The sequence below is a fragment of the Apteryx rowi genome, unplaced genomic scaffold, assembly GCF_003343035.1.
Source record: "Apteryx rowi isolate R43461 unplaced genomic scaffold, aptRow1 scaffold_15, whole genome shotgun sequence".
In the NCBI taxonomy this organism is placed as follows: Eukaryota; Metazoa; Chordata; class Aves; order Apterygiformes; family Apterygidae; genus Apteryx; species Apteryx rowi.
Genome location: NW_020447752.1, coordinates 4,028,490 through 4,053,340, shown reverse-complemented (window position 1 = coordinate 4,053,340; position 24,851 = coordinate 4,028,490). Strand labels below are relative to the sequence as shown.

Below are 24,851 nucleotides of genomic sequence, written 5' to 3'. Positions count from 1 at the left end.
GAAAGCATGTCTGACTCTAGCTTTAACTAAGAGACTTTATAGATAAGCACTTACTAAGCCAGTGATGAAGGTCTGATGCAGATCTAAAATTTTTCAGAAAACAAAACTTCAGAACCTTTCATTCTAACAATTTACTGTTATTATAGCAACTTACAATGCTAATTCAGGAACTTTAAATTCCCGATCCAGCACCTGGGTAGATTTGTTTAAAGACAACTAAGAAAATATGTATCATTATTGGATTATTATGGCCAGCATCCAAAATTAACATTTTTAGAAATTACATTTGCTAAACATATAAACTTGGAGATAAAATCTATATATGATAGACCTGAGATACTAACTAATAATTATAGGTAATGGACTATAGTTTGAAGTAGTAGTTGCTAGCAAGCACCTAAGAAAAAGAAACAAGACCACTAAGGACTTTATGCCTTCTATGGTATGTCTATGCTGTTTTCTAGAATCTCCCAGGCCTTTAAAGCATATCTGTTATTGCATTGATTTAGGACTTTGGCAAAATCCTTAATCTGTTCTCCTGTGACGCTTTGTGGTCATTGTTTTTGGTGTTTTACCCGAGACCATAAACTCACTAAAAGGCAATGTTTCTCAGCACATTTTAGTGGAATGGTGGAAAAAAAAAGTCCACAGCTCATCTTCTGTTCCACAGAATGAGTGTGCAGCTTTACTTTCCTGTCATTATGTGGATCATTCTTAGATGCTCTCGGAATGACTAGCAAGCCACAGTTTAACATTACGGAACAGCAAAGGGAAGTGCCTGTGGCCTGTGATGAGCAGAACTGTCAGTAAGGAGAGGAAACAGTCTGTTCACTTTTTGAACTAAGCATGAATTGCATGAAGTCTGATTGCAGCCTGCACACATCACATACCAGAGAAGAATAAAATACAACTGAAAAGTAACCATATCGCAACTTTTTACAATTGTTTCTCTCACGATAGTCTCCCCAAATTTTGTGTTGTTGTAACGTCTAGCAGCACTGCTTGCTGGGGGTGGGAACCCCAAGAGTCGGCTCTCGGGCACCGAGCACGCCTACCTTCGGGAGCGCCCGCCTTGAACAAGCCTGCGGCGACGCGCTGCGCTGCGCGCCGCCGCCTCCCCGACCGCTCCCACGTGCCGCCCTGCAAACATTAGCGCAGCAGCCCGCTCCCCCTCGGCCCCGCCCAGCTGCTCGGCCCCGCCGTGACGTCACTCCCGGGGGACGGGTGCCGCGCCCGGCCACTCCGCGCGGCCGCGCCCGGGGATTTGCATCGCTGCCCCCGCCCCCTTCCCCCGCGGCGCATGCGCGGAGCGGGGCCGCCGCTGCCGCGACTGTGGGCGGGGGCGTGGCAGCTGCCCCTCGCACCGCGGAAGGAGAGCGGGGAGGTGGCGCGGCCCGGCCCGGCCGAGGAGGGGCCGAAGGAGAGCGGGGGGGCGGGCGGCGGGCCAAGCGCAGCCGGCCCTCTGCAGCGGGCGAGGAGCAGCCGGGGGCGCCTCGGGGAGGCGCTGAGCGGCTGCGGGGATGAAGGACCGGCTGGCCGACCTGGCAGAGGTGAGGGCTGGGGCGGGGGTCGCCGGGCAGGTGGGCGGCGGGGAGCTCGGAGAGGGGGGGAGGCCCCCCGGGCAGGGGGAGGGGGCGCCGCCCGAGGTAACGGTCAGCGGCGGGAACGCTGATGTTCCGTTGCCGGCTGCGCCGAGGCAACGCCTGGGCCCCGTCCCTGGGGGCAGGGAGGGTCCGAGCTGCCGCACGCTGTTTTCCAGCTCCCTCCGCGGGGAGGAGGAGAACTTCCTCCCCGGGGATGGGAAGGCGCTTCTGAGCCTGGGGATTCTTGCAGCAAACTTCAAGCGCCTCCGACTTCTTATAGGTTAATTTCTCCCTCCTCTTCCTGACCTCCAGCACGCTTTAAATATTAATATTCTGAATGACGGATAAACTGGGGAAACTCATTTTGTTTTCGAACTGTCCACGGTGTAGTGGGATAGATTATCTGCTTTGGAGCTGTTTAACCAGTAATACGTTCATCAGCAAATAAAGCTATCTGCGGATCCTGTTTTGCGTGTGTTTACAAAATGGTAGTTGGAAATGTTTATTCGTTTTTTTTTTCTTTCCCTTATTCGCGCTTTAAAAGCAGTATCCTTAAAAAAGAAGGGAGAGTTGGAGGGAAGTACTGCGTTGTCTGTTTTCAACAGGACGTGGCTTGATCAAAATAAAAGAATATTTGACTTTATTCTAAGGAGAAATGAAATTGGAGAGCACACAGGGGTCTCTAATAGTTTTAGGACTCCACATATATGTAGGAGTTGCCCTGTGCTGAGGTATGTACAGATTTGTGGCTTATTTGTCTTAAAATTAAATTCATATCTTATGGTCCAGAAAATACATTTTAGAAGCTCTATGTTTCTGCAGTAGGATTACTAGTCTCTCTGCCTTCCTCTCCAAAAGGGTGGATTGGCATTTGAAAAGTTTTTTGCATAATTAGGTTACAGTGTCTTTACCAGGAAAGATACATAAGAGTCATGCTAAAGAAAAGTTTATTTTCTTTCAGGTATACTTCTCCTATTTCCTGTTTCTAAACTAGTCCAGGTTGTAGGAATATGTGCACTCTTTCCAGGAAAAGGAAGCACCAAATGATCTGAATTTGCTTTTTAATTTATAATCTTAAACATGTAGCCTTCTCTGACTGCGGAGAAGCAGCAGTGGTCTGTCTTTGATTTAAAAAATAAAAATCATTCGCTTAGATATTGTTAGAAGCTTTTAAAATAACTGTGTACATAGGGGTTTCTAGGCCAGCTTTAGTATTTGTCATCTAAAAGCACCATTGCTGCAAACTACTTCTTTAATCGTAAACACAGTGGTCAGTATTTGTCAGGTGCTTCATATGTTCAAGAGTAAAATTGAGTTTTACAGCCTGTAAAACTCAACAACTAGCAAAGGGACCTAAAATTAAGGTTTTCTTCTAACTAGAGCAAAGTGAAGGCAATATTGAGTGAAGGCAGAAACTATCAAAGATCCAACTTATGTTTTATTACTTGAAAGCGTGCTGTCAGCAACAAGTTTAGAGAAGTTACATACCAGAGGAGATGGCCTTTGTAAAACTTGATATCCACAGGGAATTCATTGAAGTAGCATCTACAATCTTGCTTCTTTATCTGAAATATCAAAAGAGATGAAATTTTGGTGAAGTGAAAGATTTTTCTTTACTACTATAAACACTTTGAACAGTGACTCTTTCCTTGATCATACTTAGATAAAATTGTTTTGAAAAGGAATAAATAATCTCTAGAAATAATGCAAACTGCATTAACATTTATTTGCCTATTTGCCAAACCATTTTGGTCTAATTAGTATAGTTGCACTGTATTTTATTTGGCAAAATCATTAAGTAAAGGGTAGTGTTTGTATGTTGCAGTTTTTAAACAGGCCTGGGCCTCCAGGATCTTCAGGAATTACTAAGCTTTTGCCTTAATGTGAGAGTGTTATTTTGTATTAAATTGATTATATCTTATACAAAAGCTACCTCCATCCTGTTTCCTTAAAAGACTTGATACGCTGCACTAAGAGGTCGTAGCAATTTAACCAGTCCACACTTTAAATAAATGCAGTACTCCCTTAAGAAGAAATATACATTTAAGTTTACAATTTCCGTGTTCCTGAATCGTAATTGACAGCAAGAAAAATATTTTGCCACTTAAAGTGGATTTTTTTTTCTTAGATTTATCTTTATAAAGAATAGTGAGAAATGTTACTTATTCATGTTCATGCTCCATTGACATGTGAAACTATCTTTACTTGTGGATACTTTCATTCATGCACTGTATCAGTTAAATAGTGCTAAAATACTTTCTGGAAAGAGAAACTGGTGTAGACATGCAGATAATTTTGCTTCCTATTATTTCTCAACTAGGAAGAGTCTTGCAATGTACACACATTTTCAGAAGATAACAGCCTTACGTTTATTTGTTCACTTTTGAGGGGTTATTTTCATGTCTTGTTTCCAAATTATTCTGTGCAGGCCTATATGAACAACTTTTAGCTGTTTGAACTGTTGGCTCTCTTTTGTATTCCTTTAATACAATTGACTGGCCAATTCATCAAGTCCCAGGTGGATTTTGGTAGTTTTTAGCCAAAATGAGTGTAAGATTAAAATGAGAATAAAAAGTTTTACCTAATCCAGTATGATGTTTTCAATAGTGGTCAATAGTGGATACATAGCAAAGAACAGAACAGCAAAACAAGCACGCAGCAATGATTCCCTGGCCTGTTCTCCTAGCCTTCAATGGTTTGCAGTTTGGGGTTACGAGACCACCTTAAAATGACTGTTAATATTTTAAAGAGCTATAGGATCTGTGTTTTGACAGTAAGTTCAGCACATCTAGCCAGTGTCAGGTATTAAAAACAGATGTCCTTTTAAAGGTCTGTTAATAAAAAGTTCAAAATTTTTTTGTTATACCATTTAAAGAAGATGTACAATATAAACCTTCTCTGCCTAAGCAAATTTGATGTTTACAATAACTTGAACAGAACTGCACTGATTTTTGTGAACTAACTCCTGTGCATTCACTTAATGCCCCCAAAGCTCAGTTTAGGAATGGGGTAAAGAACCACAAAGTCACAACACTTAAAATTGGTAGAATTGTAGTAGTAAGGAAAAACTGCAAAAGGAGCTTTTTCAGAGGGAGGAAAAAAGTTACTGAGTTGCTGCTTTTGAGTTCATTTTTTACATTAATCTTTGTTTAAGCACAGAATCTTCTAACAATGAGCTGTGAGTTTTCCACGCCATAACAGCATCAAGTTGTTTCCTATGGTTGGTCCCCATATGATCTTTTTCTATGTTGTGCAGTAATGCTACTAACATGCATGATTGACCTGCCAAAGGTGCCTGACAGATCTGGTTGGCCCTCAGTAAGGGAAAAGGCTCACAACTTGTGATAAAGAAAATGTTTTGAAAGACTGATGCTGTAAGGAAAAACTGGAAACCTGTGTGCTCATGGTCAGGAGTGCACCTAACACACAGATTCAGTGACGTTTAGATCAATACCTCTGGTGTCATAAATTTTCTAATAAAAAGTATTTGAATAGAAGAGGCTGGGAAAACTTTAAATTTAATGTAGAAGATGTCATGTAAAAATGGTAGTCTGTTAAAAGATAGACTTTCATATGAAAAAAAATTTCTACATTTTATTAAAATATGTAAGTAAAAGAAGATTACTTGAATAACAAAAGCAATCAGTTAATGGAAACAGGCAACCATAAAGGCTATTTTCGGTGTTGTCAGCATTACTTCCTTTTATGCCCATCTAGTTCACTGAATAATGTGGGAGCGTGTGTGTACAAGAGAGCTAAGCTACAGTTTGCAGGGGTAGCTGTGAATCTGGCATTTGCTGTCCCTCAGATGCTTTTTTTTTTTTTGGTATGCCAAATAACTTTATGCAGCATAGTTTAATTAGCCTGTAAGTTCTCTAGACATTTTTTAAAGGAAATCTTAAAGATTTCTATTATGTATATGCAGCAGTGACAAACCTGCTGCATCCTCAGGGTGGGAGTCGGATGGGACACTGTGGTACTATTTTAATTGTTTTTATTTCAATTAACTGGTGTAATACAAAATTTTGTTATAAATAATTGGAAATTTCATTCTTTACTCAGTAAATATAAGCAGAAGGTGTTCTTTTCTGTAGCTAATGAAATTATACTTCTTTGAAGTGTAACTCATTCTTAAATATTATAACTGGTAGCTTTCTAGCACTGCAGTCTCTGATATGGGTGGAAATTGCATGATTGACTTCTTTTGGGCACTGTCTTCCTCACTTATTTTCATTAAGCAGGGCTGTTAATCAGCAAAATCTCTAAGGATAAATTCTTTAATGATTGAGTTCCAACAATCACCTCCCCCAAATGAGTCACTGCCTAAGTCTTTGGAGAGATATGGCATTGTGGATGACTGGAGAATGGTGCAGGAGAGCAATAACATCTTAATGTTTTTATTTCAGTTGGGACATTATGGTTCCCCTGAATATGTGTATATATATATATCTCCAGGGCAGGATCCTGTCTAAAGTGGTGTGTCTATGTGTGTGTGTGTGTATATATATATATATATATAAACCAGATTATTTCTTGCTATAATGTTATCATATAGGGACTTATAGGCTTTTTGAATTTGCAGGGAAATAACCATCACAACTGTATAAATAATAACTTTCCTTGAAAATGTGGGGTACTCCCTAGTATTTCGATGCTTAGATTATCATTTAAAATAACCTTCTTTATTAGATAATAGCAATGTTTTGACATTGGATTAAACTGCAGAATTGTCATGCAAATAATCCACACCTCATCTAATTTAATAAAACCAGAAGCAAAGGGATTATTGGATAATAGGATCAGGGTTTGAAGAGCAGAAAGTGGATGTTGAAAGATCAAAGGCAGAGGGGCTTGTGAGAAAAAGAAGGTTTGGGCATGAATTTCTTTTAATATTACCTAACCTGTAGTTTGTCTTTTCTATCAGTTAACCCCTAGACTGTATGGTAAAATATAGTAATTAATATTTTTTTCTAATCTTGATTATATGCGGTTCAAACAGTCTGTGTTCTACAGAGTGAGTTAGAAAACATGAAAGCTAGAACTCTGTGCTTTTGTGTGGTGCATGTTAATTCTCTGTTCCTTTGACAAATTTAAATCTTTGTCAAGACTCACTTGTTCTACTAGGCTTGCTCATGGGTTAGGGAAGTATGACTCAGGGGATTTACAGATCTCCAGAGTAACCCTCCCAGTAAGAGTGTGTCATCGGAGCGTCTGTCTCACTGGCTACTGTTCTGAGGATCTCTAGATTGTAATGCATGTACAGTTTAGTATAGCATAATTCTATCTAAATCAGTGTGGAATGTGATCATTGAAAGTACCCAAGAGCAAAAAGTAGTAAGCAGATGTTGATAGCTTTTGTTCTACAGGTTTTCTTTAGATGCTTGGCTCATTACATCACAAGTCAGAAAATCTTCAACACCACTTTTGGTATTTCTTTGAGAGGATTTGATATATTGTCTCTAAGTATTGGTGAAACTGAGTATTATTTTCAGTTCACACGGGACTAACTGGATGCATCTTTATGCTGTGAGAGAGCATTTGTATATTTTTTTGTGCTAATTTGTATTTTAATAATTTTTATGACAACTAATGAAAACTTTAAAATCCCCAATAGACTTATTCTGTCCTGAAGTTGTTTACAGAGGAGTACATGCCCTAGCATTCACAACTTCATGGTAGTCAGGTGACTTCCTTTGACCTCTCTGCTTATTTGTCCTTAGATTACAGTCCTCACAAGAAGAAAACTTCCTTTTTGACCTTGCAGACTATCAACAAAAATATATATGCAGTAGCAATGTGGAAGAAGTCTCAGTGGTCTCAGAACAGAAACCTGAGTTTTATTTCATTGATTTGTTTTGCTGTTTTTTAGTGTAAAAGAAATGAAGATGGAGAGACAGTTATTGTTGAAAAAGACCATTTCATGGATGACTTTTTCCAGCAGGTAAAGTTGTATAGATTTCACCATGCTTTAAAGACTTGCAGCATTTTTTTTCTCCTTGTCGCAATATTCTTAATTAAATTCAAGTTTATTTCCCCTCTCCCCCAATAATATACTGCGCAATATGCTAAAACAAATGATGGTAAGGTTTTAACTCTTTTGCTTGTTTATTTCAGGGTATTTTCTGTCTTCACTGCAGTCATAAAAATGTGTTATGCCCTGTTTATGAGGAATTTGCTTAAAGAATTTTAAAATCTCTTCTAGTAAGAAGAATAGTGGCATTTAAGTTGTTGGCCATTTGGAATCTATTTGCTATTAAAAATAATCCTGTTTAAAAAAATAATAACTATTTGACATTTAGCTGACATTGCTTGTAATGTTAGTGATCAGATTATTTTAAAAATAATTGCAGATTGGATAACTGACAGAACTGTAGCAATATAGTTTTGCCCTAGAAATATGTATCAGTTTTCACTCTTTATAGTAGTGTCTGCCCGTTTAATCTGCTCTTGCTATGTGAGGAGTAATAAAAAGAGAATTTTGTGATGTTTACTTCCAGTATCCTACAGAATAGCTTCTATTTCAATAGAAGCTTTCTATTTCATAGCTTTTAAACATAAGAGAATTTGTACTTCTGACATGTCATAGGCAGCTGATAGTTTATGATGTTAAGAAATGACTGCATTTAGAAGAGCTTCCATGGAACTTATAAGCTTATCACTGAGCATGTTTATATATACATGGGCTGTTAAAATTGCAAGAATATTTAAAAGGAAAAGAATCTTGAGTAGGTTGGTTGACTAGTCAGGAAGATGTTATTTAGAGTTGTATAACTAAATGTGATAAGAGTACGTTCTGAATTCTCTAAAAACAGAAAAAAGATATTTATGCTATCTCTACAAGAACATGCATCTTTTTCACTGGAACCTGTACTGAAAATGGTTCTGAGTTCTGTTTAGAAACTTATGCCTCATGCTGATTTGCAGCAAGGAATGAAAAGGAAGAACTTATGTATGCAGTTGACATTTTATGTAAAATGCACTGCACTCAAATTTGGAATTCTAAATTTACAATAATATTTGTCAGTTTTAGTAGGGAGCTATCTGATTTATTAATCTGCCAGATTACTGCACTTAAGGTTTCTCCTTCAGACATAAATTTAGCTAAATGTTTCTCGATGCTTCTGTGAAAAAAGGGAGGGCAGGGAACCATTTGGTTGTGAGCAGGAGGATGACCTATAGAGTATGTGTAGACTTGATCTGTTCAGTATTGGTAAGACCTCAGCTGGAACATTGTAATCATCACAGTTCAAGGAAGATGTGGACCGGTTGGAAAGAGCCTAAGAACTTCAGTAAGAATGCCAAGAGGTCTAGAATATATAATCAATGAGGAAAGACTGAAAGAACTAGGGTGGTTCCAAAGAAGAGTAACTTCCCTCAGCCATTATCAAGTGTGTGAATGCTGAAGGAGGAGATAATGTTTTTCACATCTCTGGTGAATCAGAGAGGTAGTAAAACTCATTTCAGCCAGAAATGCCAGGCTTGTCAGTAGCAAACCTTTCTAAAAGTAAGAATAGTGAACCACTATAATAGCTTGCACAGAGAGGTTGTGGAGACACTGCTTATAGGCCTATGAAATATCTCCTCCTCCCAAAATGTGAGAATATACTGAAATACCTTTTGAGGCCATTTTCAGACTCTTTTTCGTGATTAAGTTTATAATTTTGATGGCAAAGTATGTAGTAGGTACCTGTTATTCCATATTTCATAGTATGGTATATATGATGTTCCTCTCACTTAAATTGTAGTAAAGCTCTTAGAAAAGATTCTGTTTTAACAAATAACTGAGGACTCTGGAGTGTGATTTCTACTGTTTAATGCTTTTCTGAATTGCCTTAGGTATATTGCTATTCAGTCCAGTATAGCATATAAGTACCCATGTGTTTAAAAAAAATAAAATAAATAAAAAACTTGTGTAAGGAGCTGTTTAAATGTCAACACAGGACACAGGCCCCTATACACATGCTGGGATTTCTGTCAGTTACTAATGCTGCAGTAAAATGTTTGAAGATTTTTATTACCAAAAACTTTTTTAAAAAAAGAATCATTCACATGGAATTATTCTAATGCTTTCATTGCCATATCTTTCTCTTCTTTTAGGTTGAAGAACTTAGAAATAATATAGCAAAAATAGCACAAAACGTGGAAGAAGTGAAGAAGCAGCACAGCATTATCCTGTCAGCGCCAAATCCTGAAGGAAGTAAGTATCACTTTTTTATTTCATATGTGTCAGTAGATATTTGGAAATTAATTTTGTTTTAGCTATGTATCAGAATAGAACTTCAGAGCAGATATTGAAAAAGCAAAGTTTAATGCAATATATTTCTTTAAATATTTCAGATGAAAACATAATGAAAATTTTTACTTATTTTTCCTTTTTAAATTCTCATTTGAATAAGCATTTTCACAACATTTGTTGCATCATCCACACCAATGCTAGTCTAAAACTTAGCTTAGTGTGGTATATTGAAATTGTGTGTGTTTTCAGAGACTTGGAGACTACTGCCATTTCTTTTTCTTCTTTTTGAAAATGTGGATGTTGTCAACTGAAGTTCACACGGTGCAGCTGTCACCTTCTTTTTCAGCAGGGGCAGGACCCTGTCTAAAGTGGTATATAGTCCCAGCCAGCTGCTTCAGATAGTAAGGGTTCTATCCTGGAGCTCTATCTTTAGAGGCTGTAACCCCATAGCTGAAAATTAGGGTGTGCTTTCTGAAGAGAGCACTTAAAAGCTCAGGGAAAGTAACCCATACTTAACCCAGAAATATGGGTTCACTCACTTAGTTCAAGGTATGCCTAGGTTTGTGGGATTTTGGGGGGGGAGGGGGTTGTTTCCTTGTTTAGAAAGGATTGGGAAAGATACAGAGATATTTTTGTGGAATATTGCAGCAGTAGCCTAACTTTTAGCTTCTTGTTGGTGAAAACTGAACTTTGGATGTTAACTTTTCCTCTTAATTTGTTTGCCTGTATGTGAATGGGTATATATTTTTGTTCTTGCAAATGATTTTGCAGACTCTTTTTTTTTTGTGTGTGTCTGGCCAATCACATGTGGTCCATGAACCTCAGGTTAATAAAAATTGTGCCTAGAGGAACAAGACCTCACATTGATTTTGACAGCCTATTGATAAAGGAACCATAAGTTAAATTCTGTAATATATTGAATAATTATATTCCTACTATCTAGAGAGTTGTTTAAGAGGAAGCATTTTGAACAGGTAGGGGAAAAATAGTTTGTTAACTTTTTTGATCTATTCTGTTTTAAGCATAAGAGTTTGGAGGAAGGAATAGGCAAAGGAATAGAGATAGGTTTGATTTAAACATGAAAGTACTGTGTTTTGTGTTTTTTGTTTTTTTTGACTCAAACCATAAGTGACCTGTTAATGCAATAGTGTGTAATACATAAATGAGAATATTTTGACTGAATAGATGTTTTAACTGCTATTGTGATTGTTTTCCTGAAAGTTGTTCATCAAGTTTATATTCATGTTAAAATAGTTTTCAGGGGCTCTGTAAAGGTTTCAGACCACAGGTCTGGCACTTGCCATATCTGCCAAGTCTTAATACAAGCAGTAATACTGTTTCAGCCTGTAATTATCAGCAAGGGACAGCCTGCTCATTATTTTAAAAACTGCCAACACACTTAGTGGAAAATGAATTCACAGGGCCAGTATTTGATGAGAAACTGGATAAAACAGTAGCATTGCATGCATTTTAAAATCTACTTATAAAATTCAGATGTTCAAAATGTCTCTTACATTGCAAGGGAACATCATCTTCCAAATCCAGTGATGGCCAAGACATGGGAGTTACTGCCATTGTACTTCAGCCAGCAGAGTGAGGGTTACATAATCTGCAGCAAAGTCAGCTGGGTTCATGTGAATGCTTAAAATCTGTGGTCTGAGCTAATTCATCAACTTGTGTTCGTGCTAAAAACTGTGCTCAATAATGCATCTGAATTGTGTAGGAACATGACATTGCTTGTAAGTAATTTAGGCTCTTGTGAATCTAGTGTCATCAGAACACAAATCTAAGAACAGAAATCTAGCTAAGCTCTTTGTGGGTATTCTGTATAGTGTTCTTCAATATAGGCAGTGCATGGTACAGTTATGTTAATAAGGGAAAGATGCATGGATCTGTGATAAACAACAAAACGTATTTTGAGATGAATCCATATTTTCACTTGATAAACTTCAGTGAACTTTCATTTTGACTAGCAAAAAATATTACCCTGGAAGTGTTATGTTCATTAAAAAAAAAAAAAAAAAAAAAGCTTGAAATGTTACCACCTGGTTTAGGTTGTGATTTGGTAGTAACATTTCCCAGGTTTAATGGCCCACCATGACAAATAGAAATCTGATAAAATGATATTATAAATATCTAATTTAAAATACTTACAAGTATCATACATTTTTTCCTCTGAATGATTTCACTGAATGTGATTATGGGATTGCAAGGTTGAGTTACAAACCATCCCTAGCTTATTTGGGTTACATTTAGTTCAATATTCAAGTTTTTGAGGAATTTGCATTTAATGATGATGTTGGCAATGCAAGTTTTTTTTTATTGCTGATGTCAAAAAATCTTTTTAATGCAAAGACATCTTTTTTGATAAGATATAATTGCTCCAAGGAAAAATTGAAGTGGTGCAGCCTCCACCACCACAATGGCCAGTCCGGATTTCCTGGTTCCCCTTTTAAGTTGCTTCTTTGGGCAACAGCAGCTTTCCTCCAAGTGCTAATGGTTGCCCCTGCACAAACAGGTGCTGCTAAATTGATTTTTCTCTGTCCACCACAGATTGCTGAGAGAAAAGAGTAGGGGCAGCTGTAAACTAGTAAAGCAGGATGAATGTCACCAGGGAGTTAAGATCAAAGAACTGATACGAGGAACAAACAGAGAGGTACCACAGCGATAAACTCGGAATCAATAAGAGTAATTTGTGGTCTCCTAGTTTTTTCCAGAGTACAACAAAATGGCTAACAAACCCAAACACTAGCCTCACTTTTTTAAAATGGTTTACCCAATGGCACGGGAGAATGAAATGAATTGTCCAAATTAATTCAGCAAATGAGTCCATAATATGGTAACAATGCCAGTTTAAAAAGTTCCTGTTGCCATCTTGCCCTTACAGTTGGGTGATATGTTGCAGTGCGAGGTTGGGAGTCAGTGACCATGCTAGTTGGAACATCTTAAGCCGATGTTATGAAACTAGGCCTAAAAATCAGATCTCTTTGTCTCCCAGTTCATTTTTTTCAATTGAATAAGATTCCTGGGAGTGAATGTTTGCATTTGCAGGTTGTTTTTCTAAAAATTATACCTTTCTTAATGATCATACTCATGTCACTTACCAACTACTTCATTTCCCCTGGTCGTAGGTAGTAAGTGTCTAGAGATGATGACTTGAATGTCTTCCAAAAGAGAGATTTAATGATTTGTTATCAATAACTAATGGTTCTGAAAAAATTAATTTTTTAAAGGAACAAAGGAAGAACTCGAAGAATTAAATGAAGAAATAAAGAAGACTGCTAATAAAATCCGAGCCAAGCTAAAGAGTAAGTAGGGAGGAGAAATAGAATTGCCATCAAACATAACACTCCTAATATCCTAAATACATGTTATATACTCCTTGCATTGTAGCTGAAATTCTAAAGTTTAACAGCGCTATTATATATGCATAAATAGTATTGTATGCCTCTTTCCTGGTAGTCCCCAAATTTTAAGAAAATGCAGTGTATGGTTTATTATTTTAATCACTTTAACACTGAGTCCTGAATACAAAATTTTCAACTTTTTGTTTCAGTGTTTATGCAGGCTTGTTTTTTGTCTCTATTTGTTGTAAGAGTTCCAGACTCAGCTTGATACAGTTCTGTTGGTACTGGAAAAGACAAGTGCTATAAGTAATGATCAGAGCTCCGGATTTAGCAGGCTTGGCATGCTTCTATCTTCCTCAATTTCATATTCAAACTAGGACCCCAAACCCATACCTTATTTTTCTTTACATTCCTGCTATAGAGTCTACCCTCTTATGCAAACGAGGACCCTTTTTTCCTTTGTTTTTTCTGAACATAACCATTAGAGATCACGAGCTTACTGCATTCCTCCTGTTTTTCCTATAGTGCCTCTTCCATGTACCCAAGGATCTTGCCCCATGATCTAAGCATTATAGCTGAACCCCATTCTCCTATAATTTACCTTTCCAAAAGAGACAGACAAACAACTAATGTACAGCTAATTTCACTAACATAGTGTCCTCTACTTCATCCCTCCTTGGCATGCTTCTCAGCTGAAAAATACAGGTCTCAGCACTGCGTAGTTTGTGGAGCAATACAAAGAGCTTGTTTACTTGGAGAAATAACCTAGAAAATTACAATGTGAAGTAATTTCTCTGTGTGGAAATGTATTCTGCAACTGAAATGCCATTTTTTGGTCATACTGTGTTTTGGAAGAAGTTTAACTGCAAAAGACAGTCTGCATGGCATAAATGTCTACATAGGGAATTGCTTTTAAATTCAGACTAGCTAATTTTGCTGTGGTTTTACTCTGTGGGCATGTCCTTAATTGTTCGTTGGTTTTAAAATGTGTTGACTGTTTGAATGTTACTAGAATACAACTAGTATATGCTTTTGTTCTGTTAGACTTCCATAAGCACTAGGATATGGTGTTTATCATATAAACTGTAGGAGCAACCTATTTTGTTAGACTTTTTGAAATGTGTTGAGGTTAATAGACAGCTGTCTGTCTCTTAAGAGTATTCAATCAATTACTCTGTTTTAAGATCTGTACCAACTGTAGTAATTTTTGAATTAAAAAAAAAACAAAACACAAGAAAAATTAAACCTTGTTTGCATGGGGATTATATATCCAAAAAGTGATAATTAGTAGTGTTTACAAAGTAACTTTGATCTATACTATTGAGTAACTGAACATTGACTTATATTCTTGTGTTGTTCTTAGCTATTGAACAAAGTTTTGATCAGGGCGAGAATGCTAATCGGACATCAGTGGACCTCAGGATACGAAAAACACAGGTATGATCGTGTAATCGGTTTAAAAAAAATAAAAAGGATTCTTTTACTAAATCAGATAATGAGTTTCACTTTTCTGAAATAGTTTCAGAACTTCATATTCTGTTTTCATGGAAAATTAATACCACTTTCAATGTTGTGCAGTAGCATTTGTTGTATTAAAAAAACAAAAAACTTTGCATATTTTTTTTTAATCTTCAAAAACCAGCACTCGGTATTAGCTCGCAAGTTTGTGGAGGTCATGACAGAATACAACGAGACCCAAATTCTTTTTCGAGAACGCAGCAAAGGTCGGATACAGAGACAATTAGAAATAAGTAAGTGACCTGAATACTACTTATAAAAAGCTGAATTATGTTGTTAGAACCTCCCTTTGTTTCTCATTGCTTAAAGATGGTATAAACCATCATACATCTTGGACATCTTCTTGAAGCATGTGAATGGGAGGGAAAAGAAACAATTCTGTCAGGTGGCATAAACTCTTACTCTTCAGAACAGTTGTAAAGACACTGAATGTTCTGTAGCAAGTGTTATTAAAACCATTCCAAAATTAACATGCTAAACAGCACTCTTGTTATGCTGTTTGCGTCAATAAGAACATCCGTTAAATTCAGCTGACATGTCACCAGTGCTGCCATTAGATTAATCGTTTGTTTGCTGATTCACATGAACTTATTCCACCATTCATGATTAGAAAAGCACTGAACTCTTCTCTGAACTACAGTATCCACTCCACTGAGCCCAGAAGGTGTCTAAAACACCCATAACCTCTTGTACCTAAAATTAACCTTTGTGAATATCTCCTGTAAAGATAAATACATATACTGCTTAAATGAAAAATGCAAACAAAAAAGTTAGCAAATTGTAAGAGGACTGCCTTTCATGTGCTTCTCTTTTTTTTTTTTCATTTGCTTCTCAGGCTAAGCATGGTTTAACTCAGCCATTTCAGTGAAGTTTATTTGGCAAGTTACACTACTCTCCACCCTTATGTTTGGAGGAGGAAAAAAAAAACAACCCCAAACTAAAAGCTCATTCAAATTAATGCTGTTGTGACTCAGTTTGAGACTTTAGTTTTTCTTTGGCACTAAAAATTTTAAAGCTGGTTTTGCAGCATTCTTGGGTATTAGCATTAGGAAAATATTAAAATTGTAATTTTCACTTGATAGGGCAGAATTATGTAAGGTACTACAAATCCCTGCCCTTCCCATGTAAAATAAATTGCACGTCTGTATATGATGTGTAATCTTTAAAACTGTACAATAGAAATCACTTGCATATGCCATGTAACTTATAACATTTGCATTTGTCTTCTCACTGCAATAGATAGGATTCAGTTTGCATAAACATGCAGAAGTAAATTGTTTGGTGTATTATGAAAAGTAGAAGTGAGAGTGCTCTGTGGGTAATCATTTTCTCTATATGGAATGTGAATAATCCTGTGTTGTTAAAATCCTATTTCTATAAAGATTTCATTCTCTGCCCAAAGCATGGGGGGGAAGTAAATTAGATACCAATGTGACATGATTGAACAGGTGAATATTGAATGCTTTATAAATACTGTATATCTCAAGCTATTCTTTCTGAAGAAAAATACTCCACTGAACAGGGTTCATATGTACATTGTAAATGTATTTGATCAAACTTATCTACCTCTACAAAAAACAAACAAAAAAAACCCACTCCTCAGAATTCTTTTATCCTAACACTGAATCTAGCATACTGGTTTTCTGACTATCACTTGATTTTCCCATATGCAAAATGGTACCTTGCAAGTTCTAAAGACTACCTTGTTTTATCCTGAAAAATACTTGAAATAACAATTTTCCTGAAATTGTTGCCCTTTCTGCAATGGTAAAATTGTATGTTGAATAGTAAATAACTTGATGTTATATGATGTACTGTTATTTTTATCTTAGCTGGAAAGACCACCACTGATGAGGAACTGGAAGAAATGTTAGAGAGTGGTAATCCTTCAATTTTTACTTCCGATGTACGTATTTCTGGTCCAGTAATGTCTGTCATCCATTCTCTTTCTTCTGCTATTTAGATATACATCAACACATACTTGTTTACATCCATATCTTTTTTTGTTCTCTTTAAGATTATATCAGACTCTCAAATTACTAGACAAGCTCTGAATGAAATTGAGTCACGACACAAGGATATTATGAAACTGGAATCTAGCATACGGGAACTACATGAAATGTTTATGGACATGGCTATGTTTGTTGAGACTCAGGTAAACTAAATGCACTTTTATGTAAGTGGGATTTTTTTTCAGTCTTCCTCTTTGAAATATGCAGAAACAATTATATTCAGATAATACAAATGTGTTATTTGCAGTGGTTTTGTAGGTGTAATTTTTTGTTATGTTCTAATCGCAGTGATGTAGATCCTATGAAAATCAGTCACTAAAGGTTTTTTGTTTTGTTTTAGACTAATTACAATCTAGCCAAATGTCTGTACTGATAGTATGTGCTACAGATAACTAAAGTATGCCCAGCTGAAAAGAAAGTCTACTCTAAGTATTTACTTCAATATGCTTATATTGCAAAACACTTGAATATTTTGTGTATGTGTAAGAAAGAACAACTCCTTGAATGTCAGCTAGTATCTTGGAAGCTTGCTTAGGATTCTCACAGACATGGTAATGGACTGCTGTGGTAGAATTAAATGTGCATTAGGAAGGATGCATGCAACCCCTATGTAATACAAAGATATAATTTCTGTTATAACTAACATGAATGTAAAGGGATTGATTGACAAGTCATCCAAGTAGTCTCTTACATTTATAAGATTTATCTTGAGAAGATGATGTATGTGAATTCATGCTATTTTTAGTCTTCAGATACCAATTTTCTGACTAAAATACTTCTGGTCTTAAAACTATCTGACTTCTGCAGTGAAGTGAAAAGATTAATGTTCAGGAGAGAAACTGTTCAATGTAGGTTGAATTGTCCTGAAAAGGACAATCAATTTAATTGGTTCTAGAAGTCTTATGTTACTTTGATATTAAATTTATAGCCAAGGAAAATAGGTAGCAGTTTTTTAATGAACTAAATATATTTCACATGAAGCTAGAAATGAACAAAAGCTACTTGTGCATCATTCTTTAATGCTTTGCTGTTTACTGCTGCTGATTATTTCTTCTGATGGACAGAAACACAGGTAATAAATCTACCATAATTTTTCACTGATCCTCCATTTCATTACCAAAGTTCATTCATCATAATTAATTTGAACTTGTTATGTACTGGCATTCTAAACCCTCAGTCGCAAGGAACCTTGCTTCCTGAAGTTACTGCTCAGTGTGTGTTTTTAGATACCTGTTAATCTTCTGTCAAAATGGTCAGTTATCCTTGCCTGCTTCCAAGCACATGAGGGTTTTCTGACCTTTTTAATATGTCAATTTTAGATCAGCTGTTAAAACGTACCTCGCTTCTAAAGGTATGTTTTAGGTGTTCAGTATTTTTTTCCTGCAAGAGGGGGAAATGCCTGCCCTGCCTATGACTGTTTCTTGTTGGGTTAGAACTTGGAGACCTTGCTTCGCATTCCCTTTTTTCCATTACATGTCAATGCAGAAAATGTCAGTCACAATACTTAAAACATACACGTGTTTAAAATAATTCTTAATATTCTATAGCCTTTTTTCTTTTAGATTCATTAAACAAGGCTTCAAGGATTCCTATAATAAAACTTTTTTTTCTTAATAATCTCATTTTAAGGGTGAAATGATCAACAACATAGAAAAGAATGTGATGAATGCATCAGATTATGTGGAGCATGCTAAAGAAGAGACAAAAAAGGCAGTTAAATATCAAAGCAAAGCACGAAGGGTATGCCATCTTTTTGTAACTGTGCTAATGATCATATTAACTTTGCACAATATGAAGTGACCTTCATTTTTAGCTGATTTTGTTGTACTCAGCCCTACAAGATAGAATCAATAAATGTATTTTACTTCTTCGTAGTTGTAGTATTTAAAATTAGATTAGAAAATATGAGAAATGTTTTGATTTCTTCTTTTTTTGTGAAGTTCTTTGAATCTTTCTGTAGCATATACTAATTTATAACAATGCTATAAATGTGTCAATGTGTTGAATTTGTGTGGTAGTTTTAGTATTAAAACTTGGTAGTACCTTTAGAGAACAGAAGTTTATTGTATAATGAGAATAAATAGTAATTCACACACAGCAAAAACTGAACAGTTAAAGTTGTGGTTGCAGAGCAGAAAACCCTTAAAAGAAGGATTAATACATTGTGCTAGTTGATAACTCCACAGGCCCTTTTTATGAATTATTGTGATACCTACAGTTATTCAAGCTCTAAATAAACGTAAATGTTTTTGCGTCTTCAAAACTGGCAAACTTATCTGGATGTGTAGCTATAAAATTACCATGTTAACAGGAAAAATATAATCATTAGTTTTGCTGAAGCAGCATTACTTCTTAGAATTCCATCCATAACCTATTCTTTTTACAGAGGACTGCTTTTTTACCCCTATTGGGGTAAAATTGGGGTGATCCTTTCTCTGGAAAGGGTGCGTGTCTTATCTAACTTTTGGGGAATTATGTTTAAAGCAACATTTATGCATTTGCATAAACTGTTTTTATGCCTGAATACCTCTCTTTCCATCAGCCAACCAAATAACATGTTCTGAGGACAAACTATTAAGTAATTTCTTTTTAAATTTTGTAATTGTATGTGCTGGACTGCAGAGTGAATGAAGTGTTCCTTTGACATTATTTCCCCTTTTCAAATGCTTTGAAATTTGCTGAAGCTTTTTACAATGAGGTGGATTTGAGGGAACAGTATATCTATATATAGATAGACAGATATCTACATATATTTAATTTTTTTTTAATTTACCTGTAACTGGCATGTTAAGAAGTGTCAGCAATCCTATTTCTTATATATTCATAAACCACAGCTTTTCCTGTTTTGATAGCTGTTGAATACATTTGAAATGAGACAGCTTTTAGGTATTATTCACACTAGTTTACCTGTAAAAACTGTTTAGAAAAATGTTTATAATTATGCATGCAGGAGTATACAGAAAAACTTACCTCAGTTTGACAGTACTGTGAGTTTAATAAAAATGTCTGGATTTAAGAACTGAATATTTTAAAATTTGAAAATTAGTGCAAGTCTTAATATGTTTGATTAAAAAAACTTATTTTTTTTGACAGAAAATATGGATAATTGTCATTGTGTCATTGGTGTCGATTGCCATAATTGCTCTAATTATTGGTTTGTCTGTTGGTGTTCGGTGATGCTTAGATATAACTTCAGCATGCATGCCTTCCTGCCAGTGTGGCAGTAAGTAACTAATCAACTAATTTTGCTCTGACAACTTGCTAAAACAATTATTGTTATACTAACCCTTAATATGTTTACCGTTAGCATTGGGGGTGGACTTGAATTGGTGGGTCTTCTCCATCTGTAATTTAAAGGTTCTATGCATGTGACTCTTGAAAACTGTGACATCTAGTGGTAAGTCAGTAAACTTACAGAATGCAACCATGTTATGTAAGATTTGTCAACAAATAAGAAAAAGTGACAAAACATCCAATTAATGTCTTATAATGCATTCAGTTTTCTTTATATACTGAAAGTTCACACTGGCAAACAGCCTGAAGTAAGATGGAATATTAGTTACACTTGGAGCTTTATCAAATGAGGTTTTCTATGGTTTTAAACAGAACTTTCAAGAAAAATAGCTGCCTAATACCTACAACCCTGAAGCTAACTGTTTTACCTTGCAGGGCATCCTAAAATTTCCTATTTTGAAGCTTTTTTATTTATACTAGACCTGATGAAACAGTCTGATGTAACAGTGTATATATAAAAGGATGTCTGCAAAAGACACTAACCTGAATATGAGGATATGTTTCAGAATTCTCTGATGAACATCTCTCTGGATGTTCAGTCTTTTGCTGTACTAACCTACCATTTCTTGTGGAAAATAACACTTTATCTAGTCAGGCTAAGAAGATAATAGTACTTAACACTCGTGAGTTCAGCAGAAATTCAACTTCTTATATGTAATATCTTGAAAACATGGTTATAAAGTGCTATAGGAGATATCAATTCAGAGAAGTAATCAGAAATTCAATTGTCTCTACTAACATCTTTTTAATATCAAAGTTTTCAGTTATGGTGTCACAGCTACAGTCTTAAGTTTATAGGCAGATAGCAAAATTTACTGTATTATATTGCTGATAGTCAGAAATACCTGACCTGACTTCAGAGTTTGCAAATAGAACACTTTCTTTTCTAAGGTATACGTAATGATAGTTACAAGTTATAGCTATCTGTGTAACATTTCTATATTTTCCTTTATAGAATAATTAGTACTCACATACAATTTCTGTCAGTATCATTAAAGAAATCGATGCAATAGTGAATATTTACTTATGAAGTTAAAATCTGAGATTCCTAACGCTTGCTTACTGCCATTCTCCTTGGATAAATATCTGTAGCCTGCTCAAACCTTCACAATTGGGCAGTTAGTGGTATTCAATAAAGTGTCAGTAAAAACACTATATAGTTAACATAAGTACTGCAAGGAAAAAAAAGACTAACAAATAAAAACTAATGGCAGTAAGTAATTTTAAAAAGAAAATCCAAATACTTCCAATGTTTGGATTATCAGCATTATTAATTTGCTGTCAGTATGCATATATTTAAAGTGTTATATATCTGATGAGGTACATTAATCTAGACTTTTTTCTCTTTTTGCAGAAAGTGATGTTCATAATTATATGTGTAACTGTCTTGCTTCTGATACTCGGGATTATCCTAGCAACAACACTATCATAACAAGCACATTCCAAGAGTTATGAACCTTCAGAAACTCAAAAATTCATCTTCAGTAAAATGAAATATTTGTTGTGAAAGATGCCTTACACTGTTGCATGATAATGACCTATCACTAATGGTTAAAATGAAAAGAAAATCACTCTTAATGTTTGCTCATAAATGAAGATCACAATGAATGAGGATATGTATGGATTTTCATCATAAAGTATACATTTGTAAGACTGAAACTTGTTCTTAATTGTTTTGAACTAAAGTAATTTAATTTTTTTCATATCTCAGTGTTATAAACAGTTTAATTAGGGAGTTAAGAGACAATGAATTTTGACTGTATGGCTTTTTTTCTCTATTGCTAATATAATTCTAATTAAGAATTTTAGTACCGTATCAGTGCTGCTTCTGTTAGCACTCTTGTGAACATTTTTATAAGAGATGTAGCCATGCCTTTAATAACTACTCAGTCACCTTAACCTATCTAAGCTTTATACCTAAAAATTCTTTCTGCAACAACTGCTAAAATATTTTATCCTAAAAGGACTGTTGTTCAACTATCTGCCTATTGCATTACTTCTTTTTTAAGCTGCTTTTTTTTTTACACTTTCAATTTTTTTTCAACATGACTAAGGTTAACTGCTTTAAATATTTCTTTGCCTGTATAATCAGAAAAGTAGTTGTGTTGTTTTGTGGTAAAAGAATGAAATAACAAAGCACACAGAATTTGAACTTTAGCAGGTAATTTTACAAATAATCCTTTTTGTGCAAATGGAACTGATGGATCAGTTTAGCCTTACTGTTCATATGAATACAACAAAATTCACACTTTTTCCTCTATAAAGCCAAATCAAGATTTTATTTTCAGAAGGCTGCTTATGTTGGTGTGTGAATACAGCACATAGGGACAAATGAACCCCCTCAGAAAACTCCCAAATGTAATGCAAACTAAGACACTGATTTGTTATTCAACTTATGAATTATAACATATATGAAGTGTTTTAGTGTATACATATCTGTTATAAAGATAGCTTGCAAAGCTTGGAAGACTTCAAATGTAACCAAATAACTGCATTTAATGTTATAGGTTATTTTTTATTTTATCTTCTGTGTAAAATATTTATCACTTGGATTTTTGATTTCTCATTGTTTAAGAATATCCATGTAGATATGTAGATATATTTACACTATAAGAGAAATAGAGAAAGTATAATGGGTGCCTTCTTAAACAGTCTAAAACTACATTTGTCAATGTTTCCAGATATTATTTCAACTACAGATAATGTTAACTGCAATAACTGTTATAAATGGTTAGAATACTTAAACCTATATTTTGTTGAAAGTGTCTGAGATCAAAGTAACTCACTAAAATATAATTCACTCCTTTTGATTTCCTTCATGAAGTTCAGCAAGGTTTACAATGTGTATTGTATGTATGAATACTCCTGCTTTTGCTGCCCAAATATACTGTGAATATACTGAATCTAATGAGATGTCAAATATGTAGAAAAGCTTATTATTTGTCTTTTGCAAGCCAGCCATAAAGAAGGCTCTTGAAAACCATGAGCTTCTATAATGAACAGATTACTTTACCTCTAAGTCCAGAACACTCACCAATGGTTGTGAGTAGGTTTACGTACAAAGTAAGGAGAGATTGTTTGACTTAACTCATTTTAAGTAAAATATATTTTATTCTATAGTTTTCTAGATTTTTATCAATAAATATTATTTATAGAAATACACAGATTAGTTCAGGGAAAAAAAATCTGTTTTGCTGTCTAATTGCGGGTTATTTAAAATGGCCCCCGAAATAGTCATGTTGAATTTTCTACTTTTAATGCAAGAATTTGACCAAGTAGACCAGAAATTTGAATAGGCCACTCAATACTTTTTTAATTGTTATATAGCTGCCTCAACAAGTTTGTTTTTTCACATGAACCTCTCGTTTTTTGCTGGTTTTTTTTTTCTGTTAATATTGGGGGGGGAGGAAATCTCTAACCTATGCATTAATAAATTTATCTAAGCAAGTGTCTTGTGACTTTTTATATTTATGATGTTATTGTGATGTGTGTTAATATTTCCAGTAAATGTTTAAATAAGGCTGGTATGTTTTTGTAAACACATGTCCAACAATTGATATCTAGGCCTTAGAGCAGAAGTTTTAATAGTGTGTTTCCTGAAACTCTTAATCAAAAAAAGTGTAGAAATTAGCAAATTAGGTGTAGAGATGATACTGAATAAGTTAATGGGCTTTATTCATTTAAAGTTACTACTCAGAATTTTACTTCGACATTAAACTTGAAAAACATGGGAGTTATTTATTGGAATAAAGCTATTCATGTATTCTCAGAAAGTCCTCCTAGAAGTGCATTTTTCACTATGCAGAATTAAAATAGTAACTTCCTCTTCCCTGCCTGCCCTAGCTTCTCAGTTCCAGTAAGTAACTGGAAAGTCTGGAATAGATTCAGGGTTTTGATGTACAGGTGGTTTGTAGAGCCTTTCCCATCTGTGCTGATGTTCAAATGTAGTTTAAATCGGTGCTTTATTTCATAGTTTTTTGCTGGCGTGGCATTGAGTGGTGTAAAGGCATTCTGAGTGGTGAAGCTGTACCTGCCTTCTCTTGGTAACCTTGCTCCTTTCAGTTTCAGCCTGTTGCATGTAGCAGCCACCTCCCACTGACCTCCCACAGCAGCACTAAGCAAGAACAAGCAGCCTGCTGCAAGCAGAGCAGACCGCAGTGGCAACTGCACAGATTGGAGGCGGGGAGGAAGGCAGCATTCTCCTGGTGCCTCCCTTTCCTCCTCCCCCATGTGTCAGGTATTGAGGTACAGCACCCTCTCATAGAGTCAATGTGACAGCTGGTGACAATAGAGGTGTCAGAATGGTGCTGCATAGGAGGAAAGGTTAGTTTTGCTTCTGCTGTGCAAACAGCTTTTTCAGAGAAATTGAGAAATAATGCCCAAGATTTCACTTACTTTCATTTCAGTGCTGTATTCATACAGAAATTCTTGTTAAAATTTTTGTTTCAATTTAACACCAATAAAGATATGCCTGCAAAGTTAATACTGAAGGACTTAAGTTGGCCAATTCCCAACTTTTATGACCAACTGTAATTCAGCATTTACAGATAGATATACACACATACATGCACACACATTATATATATTTTTCGTATCCAGAAAACTGGGTAGGAATGGGAATGTTGAACTTAGCAATTAATAAGACACACTTGTTCACAAAGGCTAACTAAGAAAGAGAAATTTTAGCATAGGAAATTTTTAAATGGCTGCTCTTAGAAAGATCTGTGCAACCAAATGCAATGCTCAAATTATTTATTAGTGCAGGTATCTCTGTACTGCTTCTTACTGCAGTGTCAGAAATCCTGTGGGAAAAGCACCAACTCTGAACATAAATGAGTTCCATAAAATGAACTAAAGCTGT

General features: G+C 35.5%; 1 protein-coding gene across 3 annotated transcripts; it reads left to right on the top strand.

Annotated features, from left to right (window-relative positions):
- The first annotated feature begins 1,387 nt into the window (after nucleotides 1-1,387).
- On the top strand, nucleotides 1,388-23,441 carry STX2 (syntaxin 2). Of its 3 annotated transcripts, XM_026058733.1 has the most exons (11): nucleotides 1,390-1,550; nucleotides 7,453-7,524; nucleotides 9,681-9,780; nucleotides 13,053-13,127; nucleotides 14,530-14,603; nucleotides 14,809-14,917; nucleotides 16,517-16,590; nucleotides 16,702-16,839; nucleotides 18,326-18,436; nucleotides 19,790-19,919; nucleotides 21,345-23,441. In XM_026058733.1, exons 1-10 carry the CDS (start codon nucleotides 1,521-1,523, stop codon nucleotides 19,871-19,873), a joined length of 867 nt encoding a protein of 288 aa, XP_025914518.1. In that variant the 5' UTR covers nucleotides 1,390-1,520; the 3' UTR covers nucleotides 19,874-19,919; nucleotides 21,345-23,441. The 3 variants fall into 3 exon arrangements, with proteins under 3 accessions (XP_025914520.1, XP_025914519.1, XP_025914518.1); XM_026058735.1 differs by lacking the exon at nucleotides 13,053-13,127 and having other exon boundaries at nucleotides 1,388-1,550; XM_026058734.1 differs by lacking the exon at nucleotides 19,790-19,919 and having other exon boundaries at nucleotides 1,389-1,550.
- Nucleotides 23,442-24,851: the final 1,410 nt, after the last annotated feature.

Excerpts from the sequence above, each read along its gene's own strand:
- STX2 (XM_026058733.1), top strand. The coding sequence starts at position 1,521 with ATGAAGGACCGGCTGGCCGACCTGGCAGAG. Across the intron at positions 14,918-16,516 it reads ACAGAGACAATTAGAAATAA|CTGGAAAGACCACCACTGAT; the intron begins GTAAGTGACCTG and ends TTTTTATCTTAG. Across the intron at positions 16,840-18,325 it reads CTATGTTTGTTGAGACTCAG|GGTGAAATGATCAACAACAT; the intron begins GTAAACTAAATG and ends TCTCATTTTAAG.